The sequence below is a fragment of the Balaenoptera borealis genome (assembly GCF_965194805.1).
Source record: "Balaenoptera borealis genome assembly, chromosome: 11".
In the NCBI taxonomy this organism is placed as follows: Eukaryota; Metazoa; Chordata; class Mammalia; order Artiodactyla; family Balaenopteridae; genus Balaenoptera; species Balaenoptera borealis.
The window spans coordinates 35,326,593-35,352,097 of NC_138868.1; the positions used below are offsets into that span (position 1 = coordinate 35,326,593).

General features: G+C 34.6%; 1 protein-coding gene and 1 long non-coding RNA gene across 12 annotated transcripts in view; one reads left to right on the forward strand and one right to left on the reverse strand.

Annotated features, from left to right (window-relative positions):
* Window positions 1–25,505, forward strand: part of LOC309606032 — a 1,194,635-nt gene that overhangs the window by 656,972 nt on the left and 512,158 nt on the right. The window lies entirely within an intron of this gene.
* Window positions 1–25,505, reverse strand: part of ANO5 (anoctamin 5) — a 100,484-nt gene that overhangs the window by 19,106 nt on the left and 55,873 nt on the right. For all 11 annotated transcript variants that reach the window (XM_082342419.1, XM_082342415.1, XM_082342418.1 and 8 more), the window contains 7 exons: window positions 24,060–24,175; window positions 15,049–15,183; window positions 14,452–14,557; window positions 14,298–14,358; window positions 5,471–5,622; window positions 3,258–3,332; window positions 1,437–1,659 (listed from right to left, as the gene is read on the reverse strand). In XM_082342419.1, coding sequence (XP_082198545.1) covers window positions 1,437–1,659; window positions 3,258–3,332; window positions 5,471–5,622; window positions 14,298–14,358; window positions 14,452–14,557; window positions 15,049–15,183; window positions 24,060–24,175 — 868 coding nt within the window. The remainder of the gene's footprint in view (window positions 1–1,436; window positions 1,660–3,257; window positions 3,333–5,470; window positions 5,623–14,297; window positions 14,359–14,451; window positions 14,558–15,048; window positions 15,184–24,059; window positions 24,176–25,505) is intronic.

Consider the following 25,505-nt stretch of genomic DNA (forward strand, 5'->3'; position numbering starts at 1 on the left):
CCGTAACACTCTCTGATACCCTGTAAACACATCAGATCTCTCTCCTCTGTTTTCAATCAGGTTTAAACAAAGTAAATCTTATAAAGGGCAGAGGATGATTTCAAACTGAATTGTGCTTTCCTCTCATGAATTAAACGGCTTTACCAGTTTTGAAAACAATGTCATGCAAACGGTGGCAGTAATAGTACATATTTTCCCTCTCCTTCACTTAAATGCATGATCATGCATGATCATGATCATGATCTATCTTAAAATGCATGATCATGGTCTATCATTTTATGAATTCCAAAGATAAGAAGATGTTAGAGTCTCTTCACACCACAGTGAAACAACATGAGGCATGAAAGAGTAAGGGGCCATGCTTTTCTGAACTGATGATCTCCCAAGAGCACAAGCTGATCCAGCCAAATCCATGACATTTTCAGCAACACTGAAATAGTAACACATATTCTAAAGACACAGATAACGCTTCCATTTTACTGAAATTCAGCTGCATTCCTACAAAATCTCTAATGTGAATACAAGAGATTTTTCTCATTGACAAAAGCTGAGATATTTTTTAGGTGCTTTGTTTGTAGGTGCTAATTGCTAAAATTTTTTATATTTTGGCTGTTGCTAGCAGAAAAAATAAGTAAAACTGAGAGAGAAGAACTCCAAATTTGAAAATAGTATTTAATGACAGTTGCTTCCCAGTGCTTACTCTAGTGATGAGGAAATACTGTGCTGCCTTTCTGGTTACCACCGGGCACACTGTCAGTGTACAGATTTAGAGGAGGGGGGCAAGAGCTCCTGGAGAGAGCAGTCCCAGAAGAAGCTGAGGCCTGGACTTGAGGCTCTGATCTCATCCCCAACTTGCTGGAGGCAAGGCCAGGAGCAACTGTGCTCTGTGCTAGTCTTCCTGACTGAACCTAACACTCTGCCTGTGACCCCTTCACCTTCCCTCATGGCTTTAGGAGAGATTTTTAAAAGAACATAATAATCCAGGTTCTAACACATGGCAACTGAGAAGAGAAGCACTAACTTTTAGATTTATTCAGGAGGACCTGATTGTTCCGTTTTCCTCACAATGGTTTTCAAAATCCAATACCTTCTAAACACCATACACATGAAATAAAATTTATCTGTGTCTTCAGAAACGTGTGAGGATTTTATTTAGGCTTCAACTAACCCCATCAAGGAAGGATTAAGGTAAGAATACTCAAAAAGATCTACAGAGTCCTAATTCTTTTTAGTTATTTTTCCTGCTTCCACTATAATTGGCCTGAATGTAGCTGTTAGGGGATTCTGAAGTACCAGGCTATGGGTCTACCTGAAGAGCAAAACTGCCTTAAAATGTGCCTTTAAAAAATGAACTCCCTTGGGGATTATCCAGAATGGAGGTATAGCATTGGTAGGAACCCTTTTTCAGAGTCATACTAATGACTTGGCCAGCTTACCCATTTTTGTAATCCAGGCAGATATTCTTTCATAAAAGAAATTCAAGATCAAGATGACAATAAAGTTCAAGCACGATCCAGTGAGAGATGTGGTTATCTGGGGAGTGAGGAAACTTCTGACATGCTTTAAGGATGCTTCACTTTCCATGAAGCTAGCAAATGTAGCAAAGACTGACAGGCGGTATACAATCACAGCTACCATACACGCGATGACCAGAGACATCTGGGGAAGGGAAACAAACACTGGTCACTCTGGTCTCTGAATCCCTGTGATGCATATATATCTGAAACATACTCTTCTCTTCAACTCATATTAAGTTTAGCAGATCTGACATGGAAAGCAAGCCAAGTCAGTCCTTCTCACCATAGATGGCAGGAAATGAAAACTAGGAACGTAAAAGGGTTAGAGATAAAGTGTATGGTAGCAGCTGAGGAAATCGAAAATAGAAAAGTATTCATTGACCATCCTCTAGGTCTATCCTTTAGAACAAGTTGGAAAACTACCAGCAAGCCAGAGTCTGCTTGTGGCCTTACCTGTTCTTGCGTGGCCCTTAAGGTGAGAATATTGTTTTTTTGTTTGTTTGCATTTTTAAAGGTTGTAAAGAAAAATAAAGACAATTATGTGTCAGAGATGATTTGTGGCCCACAAAGCCTATAATATATCCTTTACAGCAAATGTTTGGCAACCTCTGCTCTAGGTTGTAGTTACATGTGTAGTGTGAAGATCACTTACTTTCTCAAGAAAAATACGTTTAAAGATTCGATTTCATTTCCCCTCAGAATACTGCCATTAGTAGTCTGATATTCCTGGTAGTTTAGATATTTGTATAAATTTTATACCTTCACATATTACAAAATCACAAAGATCTTTATATCTATGATTGGAGAATTTTATTGTGAAAGTTAAGGAGCTGAATCAAATTGAATGAGTACTAGAAATAAATGACAGTGATCTTTCTGGAACCACACACCAGAATATTTTTCAAGGAGAGTACCAAATTGATTATCACCCCCTTTTATTCTATCATCTCTCCTAAAATGATTGTTATATCATCTAGGAAAACACACAATTAAAATAGAAAAACCAATACCTTTATCAAAAAAGGTTAAAGATAAAAAATTATAGGACAATATGGAATGCTGAGGTTAAAATACAGTCTACAACTGCTAATTATTTATACTTCAACAGGCTAACTTCTCAGAGGGTAACCTTGCCTGTTTTCCTAAAACTAAAGGTCAACTGTAAGAGGACATAAATTTTGAAAGGGGAGGCCAGGAAATAGATTATGATGATGGAGAAATCTATCAGGTAAAAGGCATGGAAAAAATCTGACTCCCTAACAATGGAATATGCTAATTAAATTCTTCATGTAGAAGATGTAACATTTTCTTCCATTTATCTTGGCAAGAGAATGAACCTTAATGGTATAAAGTTTTTCATTTTGTATAAGTATTTTAAATGGATAAAAGATAAATTAATAATGTTTTTAAAAAACTAAACAAATAGTCTGAAATCGAATTATTTATTATACCGTTCTGGTTTCAAGTTATCACCAAATTAACAAAGAGCTGGGGGAGGGGGAGGGACGGGCTTTAAGATAAAGCACCTCTCTCTCCCCCCAACTCTTTATCCAAGGTTTAATCATGGCACATCCATGTAAATTACAGTTTATTTTATATAAGAGCTCCATTCAAGATAAAAAAGAATACTGTGGAGTGGGAGGGAAGAGAGGGACTCGAGCCATTGCAGACAAAACTACTGAGGTAGTCCCAGTATGATCTTACATCAATAGATGATAATGGTTTTTAAACAATGCTCACCCATAAAGTCACCGTGGCTCCCGATAAAAAGTACCATGGAATACGACTACACAGAGGCAAGTAAGGTTCCATCTCCTGTAATTTTGAAGAAATCACAGCAAAATTCAAAATCTACCCTCAAGGTTGGGAATCCAAGCAGTAGTCAAAATCACAAAGCCACGTTAAAGTAGAAACCTCCCCAATGGGTTCACCACAGCTCATGGAATGCTACATTCTAGTAGTGGTTCCTTACGTTTAGGTAGAAACCTTTAGGGCTCTCAGATGAAATATTTTACAAATGATATGAGATATAAAGGATACACATTATTTCCTGAGTATTGAATTAGAGTTGTATTTAGGGAGAAGGAGACAGGAAAAACAAAGTCAAAACCTGAGGGCTGCTGCTTAAGTGGACATGCCTTAATGATGTTAAAATTTTCTAATTGAATTAAATTGAATTGAGTTGAGTGCACTGCTCTGTAATTGCTCTGTATGATATTAAGTAGGGTGCCTTCTTTATATTTATAGGATTAATTGCCTTCTTCCACACAGTTCAGGGGCCCAGACTTTTCTACAATTATGTTTTTTTAAGTCATTAATGGAAGATATTAATTATACCAGCTGATATTTTTAGCTATATCGAGAGGCAGTTAGATCTTACGGCCAAAATACTGTCATACAGTAAAAAATAGTTGTCAGCAGAAATCTAAATCATGTAATTCTATTTAACATATAAGATTTTACATCTGTACAGTCTCAAGGATTTTTCAGAAAGGACTGAATGCAAACAGAACGTAGCAGTCAGGGTAGGCTGCCCAAGAGCTCTATTGAACCCCAGGATGTGTGTGGATACGTCTGATTATGTACATGTGTATGCATGTGTGTATCCAATGTGTCTGTGTGTTCGTGTGTGTGTGCATATTTGTGTGTGCATGTGTGTCCATTCCTGCATGTATGTGTTCCCAACAGACTCAAATGTAAGAATTCTGGTTGTGCTTAACCACTGAAGAAGCACTGCAATGAAGTAAAAAAAAAACAAAAAACCTCTCATTTCCAAAGCCATTAAAGCTAAGTGAAGTAGATGATTCACAGTGAATCAATACATATTGTTTTTCAACTGGTTTCAAATGTAAACATTCAGTACATCTTGTTTTTGGTCAACAGTGTTTGGCAAAGCCAATAGGCCTGCTTTTATTTTCTTTTTTATCCCATTAAGTATGAACAAATACATATCATGTCATTATTATGACGATATCTCTTTTAATATATTTTTATTAATTTCAAATAGCCACCCAAATTGTTAATGTATTTTCTGAGGTGATTTTTCTCTTCATTCATTTGCTGAATTTTTTGTAATGTTTCAAGGCAATTTAATAAACGTTTAGTGAATGCCTGCACTATGAGAAGAATGTTGAGTATTATACACAAGAATAGTGTCCTGAACAGAGTAAGGAATTCTACTGAAGAGATTTTTAGAGACATATTCTATTCTCTCTTTAATAGCATCAGGTAACATGGCGATTATAGATTATGGAAAGGTGGGGACTCTAAGAATATGCAGCCAAGAGTCTGCAAAGTCTCTTCCATTTTCAAATGAAACAAAAATGAGGTACCAAGAAGTCATATAACTCAGTCAACAATATACAGCCAGTTTGCCAGTTATCCCAAAATCTAGACTTTCCTTTCCAGACACCAGTGCAATGATCTTCCCATTATTATTAATTAGAACGGACTAGGTGAATAAACTTCGGTCGAATAAAGCAATCACTCGTAAGCCCACTACCTTAATACAATACTATTTTAATTTTCACACGTTAACTTAGTATCATTTCCATGTCTATATATTTATATACAAAGCCCACAGCATGCACACTATTTTCCATTTCATTTTATTTCACTTAGTTTTAAAACTATGTATTTCATGATATGATGACTTGGATTTGCTTCAAAATAATCTAGTGGCAGGGAGGGGTGGGCGTATAAATGAAAAAAGATTGCCCATGAAATAATAATAATTGAAGCTGGGTGATGATTCCATCCTGGGGCTCACTATACTTTTCTACCTACCTTTGCATGCGTTCAAAATGTATATTAGAAGCGAGTAAACAAGTTTATGTGATTTATATGTTGTAGAATATTTTAAAGGCAAATTAAAATACACATCATTATTTGAGAGGCCATCCACAGCAGTGTGTCCACTGAAATATGCTGCTTATTTCAGTTTCCTAATATACCTTAGTCACTGCGTTAATTTTCCTGTGTGTGCACATCGCTTCAAATTCAGGTCTCAGCTGGAGCTGCTGCTGTTCCTCCTCAAAGTCCACCAGGTCCCACTCATACTCCAGTCTGGCTTGTCGCTGCTTCCAAAACTCCAAAAACAATGTGACTATGGGCAAAGAAATGTATAAAAACAAATATAATAAAGAGATGGAGGAATAAGTGAATAAGGAGATAATAACTAGATTTTTCTTTACTTTAAAAAATCATTTTGGTTGTATGACGGTTCTTCTGTCGCTGTTTGATGATAAAATTATAAAATTATTAATTTTGGCATAATACTATGTAATAGTATTGAAATAACTCATATATAGAAATACAAATTAGTTTCTTAGACAGCAGTCCATGCAAGAAAAATTTTTTTCAGGCACACTATTCTCTCTCTCTTCATTCAGATAATTTGAAATAATATTTAAACTTGACTTTTTACTAACACCTAGATTTTGTTTGCATGTCTTTTACTGAAATCATTCAAGCAATTGTACCACATTCTCAGGCTTAGAGAAATTTCAGGAAAACATAGGAGCCATTTCATAGCACAGTATGTCTCTCTCTCCCTCTCTGTCTCTCTTTGTCTCTCTCCCTGTCTTTGTCTCTCTCTATATATATATATGTATAATATATAATATTATATAGTATAATATACAATATATATAATTTTTAAACAAACTTTCACTTAAAGAATAACATATTTACAGAAAAGTATATAAAACATTACCAACACCCCCAGAAAAACCTTCCCTTATAACCCTTCTAAGGCATAGATGTAACTAGTTTACATATATATATATATATATATATATATATATATATATATATATATGACACACACACACACACACACACCAGTTTCTTTACCCATTCATCTGTCAATGGACATTTAGATGGTTTCCACATCTTGGTTAATGTGGAGAGAGTTGCAATGAACATAGGAGTGCTAACATCTTTTCGAGATCCTGATTTCAATTATTTTGGGTAAATACCCAAAAGTGGGATTGCTGGATTATATGACAGTTCTATTTTAATTTTTTGAGGCACTTCCACACCGTTTTCCAGTTGTACCATTTAGCATTCCCACCAGTAGTATGCAAGAGTTCATTATAATTCTCCACATCCTCATTATTTTGGTAATAGCCATCCTGACAGGTGTGAGATAACATCTCATTGTGGTCTGATTTGCATTTCTCTGATAACTAATGACATTAAGTATTTTTTCATATATCTGTTGGCCATTTGTATAACTTCTTTGGGGAAATGTCTATTCAAGTCCTCTGTCCATTTTTAATCAGGTTAGGTTTTTTTTTTTTTTTAAACTATTGAGCTACAGGTGTTCCTTATATATATTTCCGAGATTAACCCTTTATCAGATAGATGGTTTGCAAATATTTTCCGCCTTTCAATGGGTTGCCTTTGCACTCTGTTCATTGTTGTCTCTGCTGTGCAGAGCATTTTAGTTTGATGTAGTCTAGCTTATTCTGTTTGTTTTTGTTGCCTGGGCTTTGGTGTCATCTGCATGAAATCATTGCCAAGACCAATGTCATAAAGATTTTCCTTATACTCTCTTCTAGGATTTTTACAGTTTCAGGTCTTATGTTTAAGTCTTTAATCCATTTTGAATTGACTTTTGTGATGGTGTAAGATGTGAATGAAAAATGTTGCCTGCCATATCAGTAAACAAAGGATGTTGCAGCCATCAAGCCACTACAGCCCAGATGGTGAGCCCTGAGGGAACTCAAGATGGGAAAAAACAGGATACTGGCGCTAGATAGCTAAGGTGCATATCAAAGGAATGATTTCAGTTAGCCCAGATTCTTGCATCTTTCCATACAAAGAAAAGTGCTAATTCATTAACTTGAGGTACCTGGTTTTCTTTAATTAACAGTAATCTTTTGATGTTTGGACTACCTGGTCTTTGTTGCAAAACTCCTATGTATCCTGGCTCCTCCCTTACCTCTTCAGAGCAGTTCCTCAGAGCTATCTGAGAAGCTGCCACCTGGGCTTGAAGTCCTCAGAAAGTCTGCCAAATAAAACAATTCTCAACTTTCAGGTTGTGGATTTTTTTTCAGTTGACAAAGATAAGGATCCAATTTCATTCTTTTGCATGTCGCTATCCAGATTTCCCCAGCACCATTTGTTGAAGAGACTATCCTTTCCCCATTTTGTTTTCTTGGAAATCCTGTTGAAGATTAGTTTACCATATACATGTGGATTTATTTCTAGGCTCCATTCTGTTTCATTGGTCTCCATGTCTATCTTTATGCCAGTACCATACTGTTTTGATTGCTGCAGCAAACAAACAGTTCCTAACTGGCTTTCTCCCCAGGGCTAAAAGCAGAGGCAGCAGACACAAATGCCCATCTTCCAATCTTTCTTTGAAAGAGATTTACTTGCAGACTTTAAAAGCTGCTGCCTGAAGGTCCAGCTTCCAAACAGCCTGCATCTAGGTGCTGACTGAGATCTTCCCATTTGGGACACTGATGGGTTTTGGCACATCCCCCAAATACTGGGAGCCACTAAGAACAAAGAAGGCAGCTTGGACAATCACAGGCCACACTTTCAAGGCTGGGAGAGGTAGCTGTTTTACCTAATGCACAGAAATCAACACAGAGAGTCAAGGTAAATGAAGAAACAAAGGAAAATATGTTCCAAATAAAAGAACAAGATAAACTGCAGAAAAAGACCTTAATGAAATGAAAACAAGCAATTTACCTGATAAAGAGTTCGAAATAATGGTCATAAAGATGCTTACTGAGGTCTGGAGAACAATGCATGAATAAAGTGAGAATCTGAACAAAGAGACAGAAAATATAAGAAAGTAATAAACAGAGATCATAGAGCTGAAGAATACAATAATTTTATTGTAAAATTCAATAGAAGGGTTCAGCAGCATACTACATCAAATGAAGAAAGGATCAGTAAACCCCAAGAAAGGGAAGTGGAATTCATTCAGTCAGAGGAGAAAAAATGAATGAAATGAAAATGAAAAATGAGTGAAAAAAAGTGAAGTCAGCTTAAGAGAGTTATGGGACAATATCAAGCAGACCAACACTTGCATTATAGGGGGTCCTAGAAGGAGAAGAGAGAGAGAGAGAGACAGCATATTCAAATAATGGGTAAAAACTTCTCTAACATGGGGAAAAAAACAAATATCATATCTAGGAAACCTGCTGAGTTCCAAAAAAGATGAAAGCAAAGAGAACCACACTGAGACACATTATATTTAAAAGGTCAAGAGTTAAAGACAAAGAGAGAATCTTATAAGCAAGAAGAGAAAAACAACTTATGTATAAGGGAAACCTCATAAGACTATCACAGATGTTTCAGCAGAAACTGCAGGCCAGAAGGGAGTAGCATATAGTCAAAGTACTGAAAAAAATTTGAGGACCAAGAATACTCTACCTGGAAAGTTTTCCAGACAAGTAAAAGTGGAAAGAGTTTATCACAACTAGAATGGCTTTTCAAGAAATGTTAAAGGGACCTCTTTAAACTGAAATGGAAACATATAAAAGTACAAATCTCACTAGTATAGGTAAATGTATAGTTAAATTTAAAATACTCATGTTATAATGGTGGTAGGTAATTCACTTGTAAATTTACTATGAATGTTAAAAGACAAAAGTAGTAAAAATAACTGTAACTGCAATAAAATTGTATAACTATAATAATTGGTTAAAGGATACACAAGCTAAGAAGATATAAACTGTGACATCAAAAACATAAAACATGGGAAGGAAAGTAAAAATATAGAGCGTTAGTATGCATTTGGAATTAATTTGCTTTGCTTGCAATAGAATGTTATAACTATAAGATGTTTTATAAAAGCCTCACTGTAATCACAGAGCAAAAACCTATAAAAGACATGCAAAAGATAAAGATAAAGGAATCTAAGCATACCATTACAGAAAATTATCATACCCCAAAAGAAGAAGGCAAGAGTGGAAGAAAGGAACAAATGAATTACAAAACAATTAACGAAATGGCAATAGTAAGTCCATATCCATCAATAATTACTTTAATGTAATTAACTAAATTCTCCAACCAAAAGTCACAGAGCGGTTGAATGGAAAAAAAACAAAACTCAGCTATGTGCTGCCTACAAGAAACTCACTTCAGCTGTAAGGACACATATATATTAAAAGTGAGGGCTTCCCTGGTGGCGCAGTGGTTGAGAGTCTGCCTGCCAATGCAGGGGACACGGGTTCGAGCCCTGGTCTGGGAAGATCCCACATGCCGCGGAGCAACTAGGCCCGTGAGCCACAATTACTGAGCCTGCGCCGTCTGGAGCCTGTGCTCCGCAACAGGAGAGGCCGCGATAGTGAGAGGCCCGCGCACCGCGATGAAGAGTGGCCCCCCCCCTCGCCGCAACTAGAGAAAGCCCTCGCACAGAAACGAAGACCCAACACAGCCAAAAATAAATAAATAAATAAATAAATAATTAAAAAAAAAAAAAAAAGTGAAAGGATGGAAAAAGATATTCCATACAAGCTGAAACCAAAAGAAAGCAAGATTAACTATACTTATATAAGACAAAATAGACTTTAAGACAAAGATCACAATAAGGGAAAAAGAAGATCTTTGTATAATGATAGAGAGATCCATCAAACAAGAAGGTATAACACTTATAAATACTTATGCACCCAATAGAGGAGCACCTAAAATATATACAGCAAATGTTAACAGACCTGAAGACAGAAATTGTCAGCAATATAATAACAGTAGGGAAATTCAACACCCAATTTTCAACAATGGATAGATCATCCTGACAGAAAATCAATAAGGAATCATTGGACTTAAACTACACGTTAGACCAGAGGGACTTAACAGGCATTGACAGCACTTTCCATCTAACAGCAGCAGAATACACATTCTTCTAAGTGCACATGGAATGTTTTCCAGGAAAGGTCATATATTAGCACCACAAAACAAGTCAATAAATTTCAAAAGTTTGAAATCATGTCAAGCATCTTTTCTGACCACAGTGGTATGAAACTAGAATTACAGGAAAAGTTAAAACTGGAAAATTCATAAATATGTGGAGAATAAAGGACATGCTACTGAACAAACTTAGAAAAATCAACAGAGAAATCAAACAATATCTTGAGACAAATGAAACTGGAAATACACTATACCAAAACTTACAGGATGCAACAGAAGCAGTTCTAGGAAGGAAGTTCATAGTGATAAATGCCCACATTAAGAACCAAGACAAAGTTAAAATAAACAACCTAACTTTAGACATTAAGGAACCAGAAAAAGAAGAGCAAAGTAAGCCAAAGGTAGTAGAAGGAAGGAAATAACAAAGATCAGAGGGTAAATAAATAAGAGACAAAAAGACAAGAGAAAAGATCAATGAAACTGTTTTATTTTGAAAAGATAAACAATAGAAAACCTTTAGCCATAATTACCAAGAAAAAAAAGATAAGGCTCAAATAAATAAAATTAGAAACTAAATAAGAGACATGACAACTGATACCACAGAAATACAAAGGATCATGAGACTACTATGAACAATTATGTGCCAACACAGTGGATAACCTAGAAGAAATGGATAAAGTCTTAGAAACATACAACCTACCGAAACTGAATCATGAAGAAATAGAAAATCTTAACAGACCAATTACCAGTAAGGATATTGAATCAGTAATCAAAAACGCCCCCACCAACAAAAGTCCAGATCAGATAGCTTTACTGGTGAATTCTATCATACATGTAAAGAAGAATTAATCCTTCTCAAACTCTTCAAAAGACTAGAAGAGGAAAGAAAACTTCCAAACTCATTTTATGAGGCCATCATTATCCTGACACCAAAGTCAGACAAAGACACTACAAGTAAAGAAATTATACTTGATGAACATAGATGCAACGAACACAAACAAAAGAGTACCAAATCAAATTCAGCAATATATTAAAAGAATTATACACAATGATCAAGTGGGATTTACTCCAGGGATACAAGGATAGTTCAACATCCACAAATCAATCAACATGGTATATGACATTAACAAAATAAATGATAAAAAAAAATCATCTCAACAGATGCAGAAAAAGCATTTAACAGAATTGAACATCCATCAGGATAAAAACTCTCAAAAATATAGGTATAAATGGAATGTACCTCAATATAATAAGGGCTATACATGACAAGCCCACAGCTACCATCATAGTCAATGGTGAAAAGCTGAAAGCTTTTTCTCTATGATCAGGGACAAGACAAGAATGCCTATTCTTGCCTCTTATATTCAATAGAGTACTGGACGTCCTAGCCAGAGCAATTAGTCAAAAATAAATAAATAAATAAAAGACATATAAATTAGAAAGAAAGAAGGAAAGAAGTAAAACTGTCTCTGTTTGCAAATAACATTAAATTATAAAAAACATCCTGAAGACTCCACCAAAAAACTGTTAGAACTAATAAATAAATTTAGTCAAGTTCCAGAATAAAAATAAATATATAAAAACTCATTGTGTTTCTATATACTACCCACGTACTAACAGAAAGAGAAATTAAGAAAATAATCCCATTTACAATAACATCAAAAAGAACAAAATACCCAGGAAAAAATTTAACCAAGGAAATGAAAGATATGTACACTGTATACTACTAGACACTGATGAAAGAAATTGAAGAAGACACAAATAAATGGAAAGATAGCCCATGTTCATGGATTGGAGAAATTAATATAAAAATGTCCATACTACCCAAGCAATCTCCAGATTTAATGCAATCCCTATCAAAATTCCAATGCTATTTTTCACAGAAATAGAGAAAACAATCCTAAAATTTGTATGGGGCCACAAAAGACTCCAAATAGCCAAAGCAATCTTGAGAAAGAAGAACAAAGCAGTAGGCATCATATTTCTGATCTCAAACTATATTACAAAGTTATAGTAATCAAAATAGCATGGTACTTTTGGCATGGCATAAAGAGAAACACACGGACCTATGGAACACAATCAAGAGCTCAGAAAATAATCCCACGTATTATGGTCAGTTAATATTTGACAAAGGAGCCAAGAATACTCAATGGAGAAAGAATAGTTTCTTCTATAAATGGTTTTGGGAAAATTGGATATTCGTTTGCAAAAGAACAAAACTGAAAAAAAAGGGAACCCTCATGCACTTTTGGTGGGAATGTAAATTGATGTAGCTGTTATGGAAAGCAATATGAAGGTTCCTTGAGAAATTACAAATATAAATATAATAGGATGAAGCAATTCCACTTTTAGGTATATATCCAAAGGAAACAAAATCATTATCTTGAAGTAATATCTTTACCCCCATGTTCACTGCAGCTGCTGGGTGTTCCATGCATAATTGCTCCTCTATTTGTTACGACATATAAGGTTAGTGTTGGTGTACAATCTCTGTCAATGGAAAGAATTGAAAACTACTACATTTGTTGTAATTTGTGTACCTATCATCCATTTCTAATTCCAAAAAATGACAGAGGCAGGGTTTGGTAGCCACATGATGAAGAGATGTCCATATACTAACTTAAACAGAGGAGGTTGCTGGAGAATTGTGGGTAAGACTTCTCTGTCCCCCGTTCTCTCTTTGAATCTGGCCTTTTCTCTTCAGACCATAGCAGTCAAGCAGAAGTAACAGAAACCCATAAGAACCTCTGCTTCAGGTACACATCCCTACAAATGTTGGTGTCCTATCGCCTGAATCAAGCTACCTTGCTCCCCGGCCAGTTGTTTTCTTTTTTTTAATTAACTAATTAATTAATTATTGGTTGTGTTGGGTCTTTTTTGTTGCGCGCGGGCTTTCTCTAGTTGCGGTGAGCGGGGGCTACTCTTCATTGTGGTGCGTGGGCTTCTCATTGTGGTGGCTTCTCTTGCTGCGGAGCATGGGCTCTAGGCGCACAGGCTTCAGTAGTTGTGGCACACGGGCTCGCGGGCTCTAGAGCGCAGGCTCAGTAGCTGTGGCGCACAGGCTTAGTTGCTCCGCGGCATGTGGGATCTTCCTGGACCAGGGCTCAAACCCGTGACCCCTGCATTGGCAGCTGGATTCTTAACCACTGTGCCACCAGGGAAGTCCCTCCTTGGCCAGTTTTTAAATGCACACACTTGCGCTTGTTAGACTTTTTTTGTTAAATTGGAGAGAAAAAAGTCTATCTTTTCCCAGAGTCCCCCAAATTTTTAGACATGTTTTAGAAGTCTTTAGGCCTCTTCTTGCCAAGTTACTCTTACAGAAAATACTTTCCTCACTGATGGCGGGAATAACTTCATGGCACTTCTACTTCCCACGTGATACAAAAGAGAAGAGATACTGGGACATTTCCAAAATTAAGGGAAATTCCACCTTACATGGGAGATTTTTACCAAATGGAACTGGAAGCTGGAACTAGAATTTGACACAGGAAATTTAAATTCAAATGTTGATGTATTAGCCCTCAACAATTTTTGAGTCTTGTTCCAGTTTGTATCCATGACTCAATATCTTCCAGCCACCAAATACTTATGTTTATTTCTCCTGAATTAAGCACTTATTGAGCCTGTTTTTACTACAGTGTTGAGAGAGTATAATCTGAATACATATGAAGTTTCAAAAATTATAGTGTTTTTCAGAGAAGTGAGCAGATGATTAATGGAGACCTTTCTGGACCAAGGATCAAGACAAATGACCATTGGTGTGGACTCCATTAGTGTACTGATGCTAGCAAAGACATAAAGATGTAAAATCACCTTTGGTTTATAAGGTATGCCAACTGTATATGTTATATGAATGGCCATAAAACAGATAACATGGAGAAAGCTGTTTTTATGTAACTATTTACTCACCCCAAATTCCCATGAATATTGCAAAGAACACTGTTGACTCATTGTCAAATAAATGGGAGAACTGTAAAACAATAACAACATCACAAAGACTACTTAGTATCAAATGAGGGAGGGAAATTGCAAGTCTTTTCAACATACCACAATACATACGTACCTTTGAAGCCAAACACGTAGAATTTAGTCTCCAATAGTCACACATTACATCACAGAGTGGGCACATGATAATCTGACCCCCAATCTCAGGGTCACAGATCTCAGTGCTGCAGAGGGAAAAGGAAAGTTTTTGTTTTGTTTTGTTTTGTCCACACGGCATGGCATGTGGGATCTTAGTTCCCCGACCAGGGATTGAACCCATGCCACCAGAAGTGGAAGTGGGGAGTCCTAACCACTGGACTGCCAGAGAATTCCCAAGAGCAAAGTTATTTTAAAAGTGACATGTTTGGGTGAAAGTCCAAAGCTGTTCTTATTGGAACAACTTTATACAGCTTCTTACATATGGCACAAGGGGAAATGAACTAGCCATTTTTGTAGATCAAATCATGCTTTGAGGAACAGAATCTTTAGAGCCCATCATTAAAAACAAATTTTCCATAAAGCACCAGGTGAGGGCTAGCTGCTATGTTTGGGTCTTTTTCAGAAATATCAATTATCTGCTGCCATAGGAAACATTCTGACACAAATTCCAGAAAAATAATAGCAACAGTTTCAGTTAGCATAAGATTCTCTATTTGGGCAACTCAGTTGCACTCACCTGCTTGAGTTATCATGCATCGATAATAAGCCGTAAATAAAACAAGCTAAGCCAACTATAGCTGCAAAAAACAGCATTTCTGTGTAAAATCCGAGAAAGACAAAATAGATGCCAATTTTTTCTCCGTAATAATCCCTATGAAAGAGGGTAAAAAGAGAATCAGAGGTTGTAAGAATGATACAGTTCTGAGAGTCTTGGTTTTGTATTCAGACAAACTTGAATTCTAATTTTGGCTCCATTGCTTTCCAGCTGTGTAATTTTGATAAAGTTACTAAACTTTCTAAACTTTAGTTTCCACATCATAAAATGCCCGATAATGCTTATCCATAGAATTAGTGTAAGGATTAAAAGAGACAACACATGTAAGTAAGAAGCCAACTGAGTGGAAGTTAAGATTTACTTTTGAAATAATCAGGTAATTTGAAAAGCTTTTAAATTTTAAAGAGAGTTTAAATGTTTTGAAATAAAGTGCAGAACATTCATCTAGCAATTAACAAATCAAAATCACATCCACAATCTGTGCATGGACTTTTGCTTTATCTCTCTCTAAAATTGAAGAATGTACTCAGATCACAACAGATGAGAGTGGTTGGTTGTATGTATGAACTTCCATCTTCCTCTGAATTTGGACCGCTGATGGATGCTTATAGAATTGTAAGACAGGGTGCAAACCAAGGAATCAAAAATGAGTGTTTAATAAAGTTCCATAAAATATACAGTTCAGCACTTGCTTTACAAAGAGTTAAAAAGTGACAGCATTAGTTGGCATAAATGTTCAAGTCTTATAGCCACTTTTTAGGGGTTTTTTTCTGTTGTTTTTTAAACCGACTCTCTCCTTAAGGAATCTCTCAAAGAACCAGAGAACAAGGTTTTCTCTGCCTCATAAAACCAGGTTTTTTAAAAAACAATACAAAATAGGTTAATCTTCTCCCTTATTCACGTAGAGCTCAGCTCACTAAATCCATGAAGTCTTTCCACAGTTTCCTAGACAGAGAGATGTATCCCTTTTGGGCTCTAATAGCATGATATATATAAATCTATTATAGCACCTTTTATTAAATTGTAATTTCCACACATGCTCAAAAAACAGGCAAATCTAAACATAAAGGGTTTAAATTTTACATAACATAAACTTACTTAACATAATTTCCCAATAAGTAGGTTTTTAAGTTTTTTTTCACTCAATATTAATTTTATTGAATCTCCCATTCTTCAGTTTTCAAAGTTTCTAATCTTTTCTAATGAAACAGGCATCTTTCTGCTTGTACCATCTTTCATTCTTTCATTTTTTCATTATTTTCAGTGATAATAAACATTTTTACATTGTTGTTTTCCCTTGTTCTGCTTTTCAAATTACTATAAACTTGAAATTAAATTATAATTCCATTGTATTCCCTTGTTAATTTACCATTTACAACTTCCTTAGGTTCACTCACACAGGATGAGCAAACTTGCTTTTTCTCTTTTTTTCGTTTTTGCTGAAAAACATAGCAATTATTATAATACTGCATAACATCAAAATCTAAAAAAACGAATAAAAATATTTAATTTGGGAACATTTACTATTCACCGTGTGTATTTCCATTTGATGTTTTAAAAATTATAGAATCAATAATTTTTAAGGTAAAACATCAATATTACTGCTATACACTTAACCAAAAAATTATTTGGGAATTCATAAAGAAACTGGATATTTCAAAGAACTACATTTTTCTTCCTTTCAAATTTCAAGAATCTTATTCCTTGAGAATTAAAAAAAAGTCCTCAAGAACTCCAGACCTTTAATTAGTATTTAAAAGATTCTCAAAAAGAGAAATGCTCAAATGAACATTTGTTATATATGGAATTATAGAAATAATTTTACTAAACTTTGGATTTGGGGAGCTTAATAATAGATTAACAACTAAACCATCTCTTAAAAATCCAAAAAGCAAGAGACATGTCTTAGATTTGTATTATGGTAAATATGTATATATTATTTACATATTATTGAAATAACGTTTAAGATGTTAAATTCTTATTATTCAAAACAAAGAAAATGAGAAAAAGCCAATAATATGAGATACTATGTAAAGTATCAAACATAAAGAGAATAAATACTTCGAGTATTAATTTTTTAGAAAAATTTGCCTTTTATTTACACTTATGGTATTTCTTAACCTGTCCATTTTACTTGCTAGATTTTGCACTCATCTATGGCCCCATAACATTTAACAGGGCATCTCATAGGTAGAAGACATTCAATAGTCTTGGTTGTGAGATCTTGTGAGAAGGCCTTGGTCTAATTTTGTATTCCCAGGACTTAGTACTTAGTCTGAGACATAGCAAATAATCAAAACAATGATGATGGAATTGAAATAAATACAGGCTTGAGGAATGAATGAACAAAACGCAAAAACATTTCGTCTAAAGAGATTCATTTTTATCATGAATTCATGGACATCTGAGAAACTTAGCTTAGCGATTACACTATCTAGGTTTTTAATAGCACCATTATAGTCACTGTAAACATATTTGTTCTAACCTATTTGCTATATAGCAGTATATCAATTTTATTTATAAGCATTAAGCCATCCCAATAGATGATATCAAAAGAAAAATTATTTGGAGCTCTTAAGTTGGAAAGAAAAAATGGGATCAGAAGGCATATAAAATTGAAGACTAATAAACCAAATATGGTAACCTTGGTATTCCCGGTTCTCCCTGAAAAAATATAATCTAATATGACAAAATGATCAGTACCCAAAAGGCAGTAAAAATATTTACAAATATTTGGACATGGAACTTAAGTTTGGTGTAGAGATAACATGAAATATGTGAAATCTAGGAATTCAAATCCTATATTCTAAATCTCTTTCTAGGCACCCCTAGTCATCCTTTTTTTTTTTTTTAACTCTCTATATCCAATCCACTAGGTCCAATAAATTCTGTCATAAAAGTCTTTTTCCTTTTTTTCTTTCTTTCTTTCTTTCTTTTTTTTTTTTTTTTTTTTTGGCTGTGTCACAAGGCATGTGGGATCTTAGTTCCTCGACCAGGGATTGAACCTGCACCCCCTGCACTGGAAGCGCAGAGTCTTAACCATTGGGACCACCAGGGAAGTCCCGTAAAAGCCTTTTTCTAATTCATAGTCTCCTCTTTCCTTTTACCAGTGCCTTGGATATGACCTTCAATATCTATTACTGGAAAATTTTAACAGCCTCCTTACTTCCCTGACTTCGGTCTTGCATCCTTCTACTATCTGTCCTGTTGCCAAGAGAGTAATGTTTCTAAAGCACAAGATTAAACAATGACCGTTTCCTCCTTCAAAGGTTTTGTCCTTTCATCTTAGCAGTGTTCTTCATGATTTTTTACTGATAAACATTCAAATCTTACCAGCCACACTTCCTAAATGAAGAACTAAATGCACAATGCTCTTCTTTAGCCCAGTGCTCTGTACTTGTTCTCTCTATCTGGGATATTCTTACCTAACTTGTTTACCTAGCAACCTGCTACTTCTCTCAAGACACACTCAAGAATAAGCACTGTGAAACTTTCCCTGAGGTTGTCATAAAGGTAGGTGCTCTTTCCTCTGTGCTCTGTTCTTTCATGAGTATCACTCTGCTGTAATTATTATGCATTTGTGTGTCTTCCTGCAAATATCTTTGTGTTAGGAAACCACGTTCTGACTACCTTTATAGCTCTAGCCTCTTGCTGATATCTAGTGATGCTAAATAAATGCTCATTAAAGGAATGTGGGCATTGTAATTATGCATCTATAGACAATTCCTTTCTACTTTTAAGGATATTTTTATTTTTATCAAGTCTTCCCATAAAAATCTTTCGTAAAACCATAAAATCAACAAGGAGAGGAAATAAAAGCACACCTGATACAGGCCTTCAAGCATCATGACAGAGAACACCATGATCTTCAAATTACCTGTAAGTAAATAAATAAACCCAGTTCCAACTGAGTACCTATTACCAGCTGCCATACCTGAGGTACAGAGAGCAGTGAAGAAGATGCTTAAGAAATTCTAGGGAAAACATGTAAAGTAGGGTGGGGACATTAGACAAACACAGACAAAATAATCCCTGGGAAAAAGTCTAACTAAATGCCATAATACTGAACACATGTTGGGACTTGGTAATTCGTAGTACTAACTAAAAGAAAGGGATCTGAAAATGAGTAAGCCTAGAAGTGGCAGCCTCAGAAAAGCAATGTTTCTGGGGAAGAATCAGATATAAAGGGTGGTACTTCTTAAAAGTGGCAGAAAAGAGAGAGAGTTAGGATTCTATAGAAATGAAAGAAAAAGCATATGACAAGCACAGGATATCATCCATGAAAGAAACTGCATGGAATAGGGAAAAAAACTAACAGAAGAGTGTACTCTAATGCTAGAAACTCCATGAATTAAACACAAACAGAAAAAAGCAGAGCATACTATACAAAATTATGTTTAAAAAAAACTGAAAATGTGAAACAAAGAGCTTCAGCTAATGAAAATTCTCCCCAAAGAACATGAGGAATACTGTAAAAAAGCAGTACAAACTGAATTAAATGTTCTCAAATAAATAACTGCAAATGCAAGAAAATATCAGAAATATAAAAATAAGAAGAGAAGTGGGAAAAAACAGGAATAAATAAAACAAGAGATGAAAGAAACCAAAAAACAGAGGAAAGAGAAGAACGCTATAAGATCATGTCAGAACTGACGATGAAATTATGAGGTATTCAAGAGAGAATAAATGGACACCAAGTGAAAATCTAATAAAAGATGATACAAAAAACAGGATACCTATCAAAAGAATGAAAATGACATAGAGAAGTAAAAAGGGTCTCAGGAAAATTGTTTGATATGAAGACAGGCAAAAAAGACCTAACATACAGATAACTGGAGTCCAAAGAAAATAATCAAAGCACTGGAAAATAATTATATTTTAAAACTATAACCCAAGAACACTTTCCAGAAAAACAAACAAACAAACAAAATAAAAAATACATATTTAAAGAATCCACCAGGAACAGGGAAAACTGACTTAGAACAACCAATTCCAAGACATAATGTGTTGAAACAATCAGACTTTAAAACAAACAAGCAAACAAAACTCTCCAAGGCCCCAGTCAAGATGATAAAGTAATGTACAAAGGCAAAAGAATTTCCTACTAAATGAGGACACACCAGAGGCATTTCCAATAAGATCAGGAACAAGGCAAAGACACCAACTATTATTCAACATTGTTCTGTAATTATCAGCCAATGAATTGAATAAAAGAAAATAATTATAGACATAAGAATTGGTAAAGAAAAGTAAAATATTTCTATTTAAAGATTACATGATAATATACCTGGATAGCCTTAATGAATCAATAAAACTAATTCAATAAAGAATTCATCAAGGCATTAGAATATAAAACTAACACTCAGAAGACAATAACATATAACATGTAAGTAAATACATAATTTATAATAGCAACAAAAATATAAAATACTTAGGATTAAACTTAAGAAAGTTTTATAACTCTATAACACTCCTGAAAATCCCCAAAGTACACTTAAACTAAGACATACCTTTCCCTTGACAACTTTTCCTTGATTAGAATGTCTCATCATCAAAATACCAGCCTACCTAAGTTAATTTATAAACTTAATTTGACCCCATAAAAATACCAACCATCTTTTTTAGTAACAAGCTAGACAAGTTGATACTAAAGTTTATATGGAAAAATAAACATGTAGAATGTAAAAGGAAACACTGAGAGTAAGAGCTATGGTGAGGTATTAGCCCAACTAGATATTAAAACATACTAGAGGTAAGCCACTACAATTAAAAGAGCCTTCTGAATCACTTTGCTGCATGCCTGAAACTAACACAACATTGCAAATCAACTATACTCTAATATAAAATAAAAATTAAATTAAATAAACAGCCTGCATGGATAGTTAGCTAGATCAACAGAATAGACAGAACATCCAGAAAGCAACTCAACTGCATATAGAAATCGAGTATATGATAAAGGTGGTACCTCAAATCACTGAGGCAGTGATAAACATTTTAATAATAGTTTTGGGACAAGTAGAATAGAAAGTGCATATTTAACTTTATAAGAAACTGTCAAAGTTGTTTCTTTAAAGTTGCTATACCATTTCGCCTTTCCACCACCAGCGTTTGAGATTTCAAGTTGTTCCACATCCCTGATAGCACTTATTGCTGCCAATCTTTTAGATTTTAGCTATACTAGTGTGTGTGTGGTGGTATCTTAATGACATTTTAATTTTTATCCCCTTAGTGAATAAAGATGTTGTACATCTTTTGATGTACTTATTGGCAATCCATAAATATATTCCTTTGGTGATGAATCTTTTATCTTTTGTCTCTTAAATTTTGTCTTATTATTGAGTTGCAAAAGTTCCTTAAATATTCTGGATAAAAGTCCTTTACTGATATGTGTGTTGCAAGTATTTTCTCCAGTCTGTGTTTTGCCTTTTTATTTTTGTAACTGTCTTTTAAAGAGCATACATTTTTAATTTTAATGAAGTTAAATTTATACATTTTTTTAAATTGTGCTTTTTGCGTTTGATCTGAAAAGTCCATGCCTAACTCCAAACCACATACAATTTTCTCCTATATGTTCTCCTAGAAGTTTTATAGTTGTAATGCTTACAATTAGTTCTCTCATCCATTTCAAGTTAGTTTAAATTTTTGTACAGGAAAGAAGTAAGATTCACATTTTTCATGTAGATAGCCACTTGTTCTAGCATCATATGTTGAAAGGACTATCCTTTCCCCAATGAATGACCAGGCACCTTTGTTGAAAATCAATTGACTATATATATGTGGATCTATTTCTGGACTCTCCTTTTATTAAAGATTTTTCTTTGGAATAATTTCAAATATATAATAAAGTTACAAGAATAATTCAAATAATACCCATATATCCTTTAATTCTTTTATTGTAAAAATATTGTTCCATTTGCATTTTATCTCACTTCATATATTATATTTCCCCATATATATATGCCTTTTTCTGAACCACTTGCAAGTAAGTTGGTTGAATATGTACATCATGGTCCTTTACCCTTAAATACTTTATTGTCTATTACTAAGAATAAGGATATTATCCTACATAATCACTGAGAAGAAACCTTAGGAATAAGAGCTGTTTTCTGCAGTTTCTCCCTCTGCGATAATATAGTGTTTCCTTTCTTGTCTTTTCGATTACCTAGTTAAAAACTTTACACCTAGCTATCAATTCTTTACATTAAATTGTGTCAAAATTTTTAATTTATTTAAAAAATTATTTCATTACTAAAATGGAAAAGCAGTATAATTTGCTATAAATGAAAAGTTATAATAATAGGATGAAAAGCTTTAAAATGTTATTAAATTTAAGCTAGATACTGCGATCTGATGAAAAAATCTGAGCTTCCACTTTGTTGTAAAAGAAAATCAGCAAGTGTTAACACGGTACTGACCTGAGATGTAATGCATTTGTCTATATCAAGGGTTATAAGTACAAACCTTTGGGGAATATTTACAGCAGAAACATCTGTAGACAGCTAAATACTCTCAATATATTTTGAACAATGTAAAATATGTAAACCTCATTCTGACAACTTTGCTTTTTTGAAAACATACCATGAAAATATTCTCCAAGGGCACTAATTGTAATAGTGAAAAATTTGAAACAGCCTAATCTTTTTCAGTAGAAGAATAGACAAATAAGTTATGCAAAATTTATAATATGGTACCCTGTGTTCTGTTAAAAAGCACAAGATAGATCTGTGTGTACTCAAAGGGAAGTATGCCAATAATATACTATTTAGTGATAAAAGAAGATCTTAGCAAAAAAGTAAACAAAGATTCCATTGCTCCAGGAAAAAAGAAAAAGTGTATGTATTTTACTACGCATGCACATACAAATAAGACTGAATGGCTATTACCGAATAGCCATAGTTACTTCTGTGGAATTCAATGGAGGTGTAATTTTACTTAAAACTTTGCCCATCTCTTTATTGCTTGGAATTTTTTAGATACATGTCCTACTTTTATAATTAAAAAAATTAAATGGCCATTAATCAGAACAATTAAAATATCCATCCAATCAAGAGTTCATATAAAGATTTACGGAAACCACAGTTTATATGCTAGTTGCCTTCTATTTATTCTTAAAAATTTCCCCTCTTATTTGCCTTAAATGAAACTGTTGGAATAACATTTCACTTGGTTTGGATGTAGACATCAAAGTCAGCCTCACAAAAAGGAGGCTGTGACGCTGTGCAAGCAGAGCAGTGAAAGCATACCCCACTGAGCAAAACTACTGCTTCTAGCAACCAGGGCTCTGTAATCTGATGCTTTCTTTATTGAAATCATAGCAGGAGTCTCCTAACATCCTGTATGCATGTAATATTGTCATGGTTCAAAGCAAGAACCTGCAACCATAGTCTTCTTGCATAGCTAATGAAACTGTCTAAAGAATTGAGATAATAGAACAATTGCCTTCACAGCTTTCTGAGATCAACACACACACAAACATCCATACATGACCTTTCTGCTATCTTCTAAATTCCTAGACTCAGAGGAAAACAAACAAACAAAAAATAATTGTGTTAAACACTAAGTGCTAACCCCATGCTAAGAAAATATACATATATCATTTAACTATCAAATAACCCCATAAGGAAAGTACTGTTGCTGTTCCTATTTTACAGATATGAGTCTCATAGAGGTTAAATAACCTGACCATATTTATATGCTTCTAAGAGAAAGGGCTTGGATTTGAACCCCATCTACCTAAATGCTAAGGCCCAACTTCTGAACCATCAAGCTATCTCTGCACTGTGGTTAAGACCATTCTGGCAACAGCATTTTGCTCACAGATGAATGACTAAATGGTAGCGTAGATACAAAACTGGGAAGATTGGAAATGTAGTGGGTGAGAATAGTAGTAAAAAGAAAGGAATACGATGCCATTGTGAATAAAAACCACATAATCAAGTTTTAATCAGTTTTATTCTGTGTAAGAAACTTACCTAATCAAATTAAAAGGCTGTTCCTTGTAAAAATAGGAAAACCGAGCCCAGTTCTGGCAAAGTGTGTACCTTTCATTGACAGGATTAGGAGGTTCTGATGGCTTCCAGTATTGACCCTACAGACACGCAAGAAGAAATTACTGAATGACAAAGCAAAAGACAAGGGTGGATAAAGGAACACTGCTTTTATAAAAAAGCTAGTGAATGAGGCAAATGTTCTCTTTCACTTTTCGATTTGGATTTTCATATTCTATTGATGTAAGTTACTAAATCATTTAGTGTATTGTAGAGTGTAGTACATTTGCTACACTCTACAATAAATGAAAATAATAGTGCTTTATTTATTAAATTTTCACACCCAGCTATCTAAAAACACAAGTTGAAGTCTGAGACTTTGGCTTTACTCAAGCTGCTCCTTTGACCTGGAGTCCTCCTTTCATCTCTACTCAAATTCCAACAGTCACAGCTCAGGGATTCCCACAACTGTATCACTGGCTGGGACTTTGGAAATAGGCTGACATTTTTATTTTATATATGGAAAAACTGAACCCCAAGCAAAGTTAAGTGAATGATCCAAAGTCACACAGCTATGACTGGAATCTCCTCTAGGCAACCTGTCTTGTCTTCACTGGCCATCACTGATATCTGTTTCCCAAAGAATTTAAAATATACAACAGACTTTAGCACTTAAAAGCCTCAATATTGTTTCACGTGTAAGTTCCTTCCCCATTTTTAGGTACTGAGTAGGCTTATTAATATAAAGTTAATTAGGGCCTAGCAGGGCACTGTCTACACATAGCTGTTCAATATTTTCTCTTTAACTGTTTGCCTAGACAAGTAAACTACTGAAGACAACACTGAGCAAACACCCAATCTAAAATTAAGCACATATGAAAATCTCTGTATGACAAGGTATAAGATTTTATATCATCCAGATTCCAAATTTTGTCTTCTTCTATAGCTTGTCCTACTGAATCTTGAGAAATGAAATAGAAAAAAAGAAAAAAGCTGCCTATTTGCATATCTTTAAAAAAAAAAAAAAGGTTCTTTAAAGCACATAAGAGAAAAATCGAGTACCTAAACCTGTATTCAGGAGAGAAGAAAGGAAAAAAGGTAAAATTAATAGTAAATGATAGCTCTCTGTAGCAAGAGCTCAGTAACACTGATTTTCTAGTGACCGTGGAGGGCTCTGCTGGAAGGCTAGATATATGGAGTAAAATTGCTGGTGACTGAGGACAGTTTGGCTTTATGACCTGGTGAGAGTAAGAAAAGAATCAATGCCCTAAAAACAAACAAACAAAAAAATCCTCAAAATCTTCAAAAAAAGAATGAGCCCTTTTGCGAAGAATGATTAACAAAGAATGTGTAGCAAAGTGTTTATTAACCCGCCATAGATCTCTCTACTTGATCAAACGCTGTGGCATTATTTAGAATCCATAATCCCCT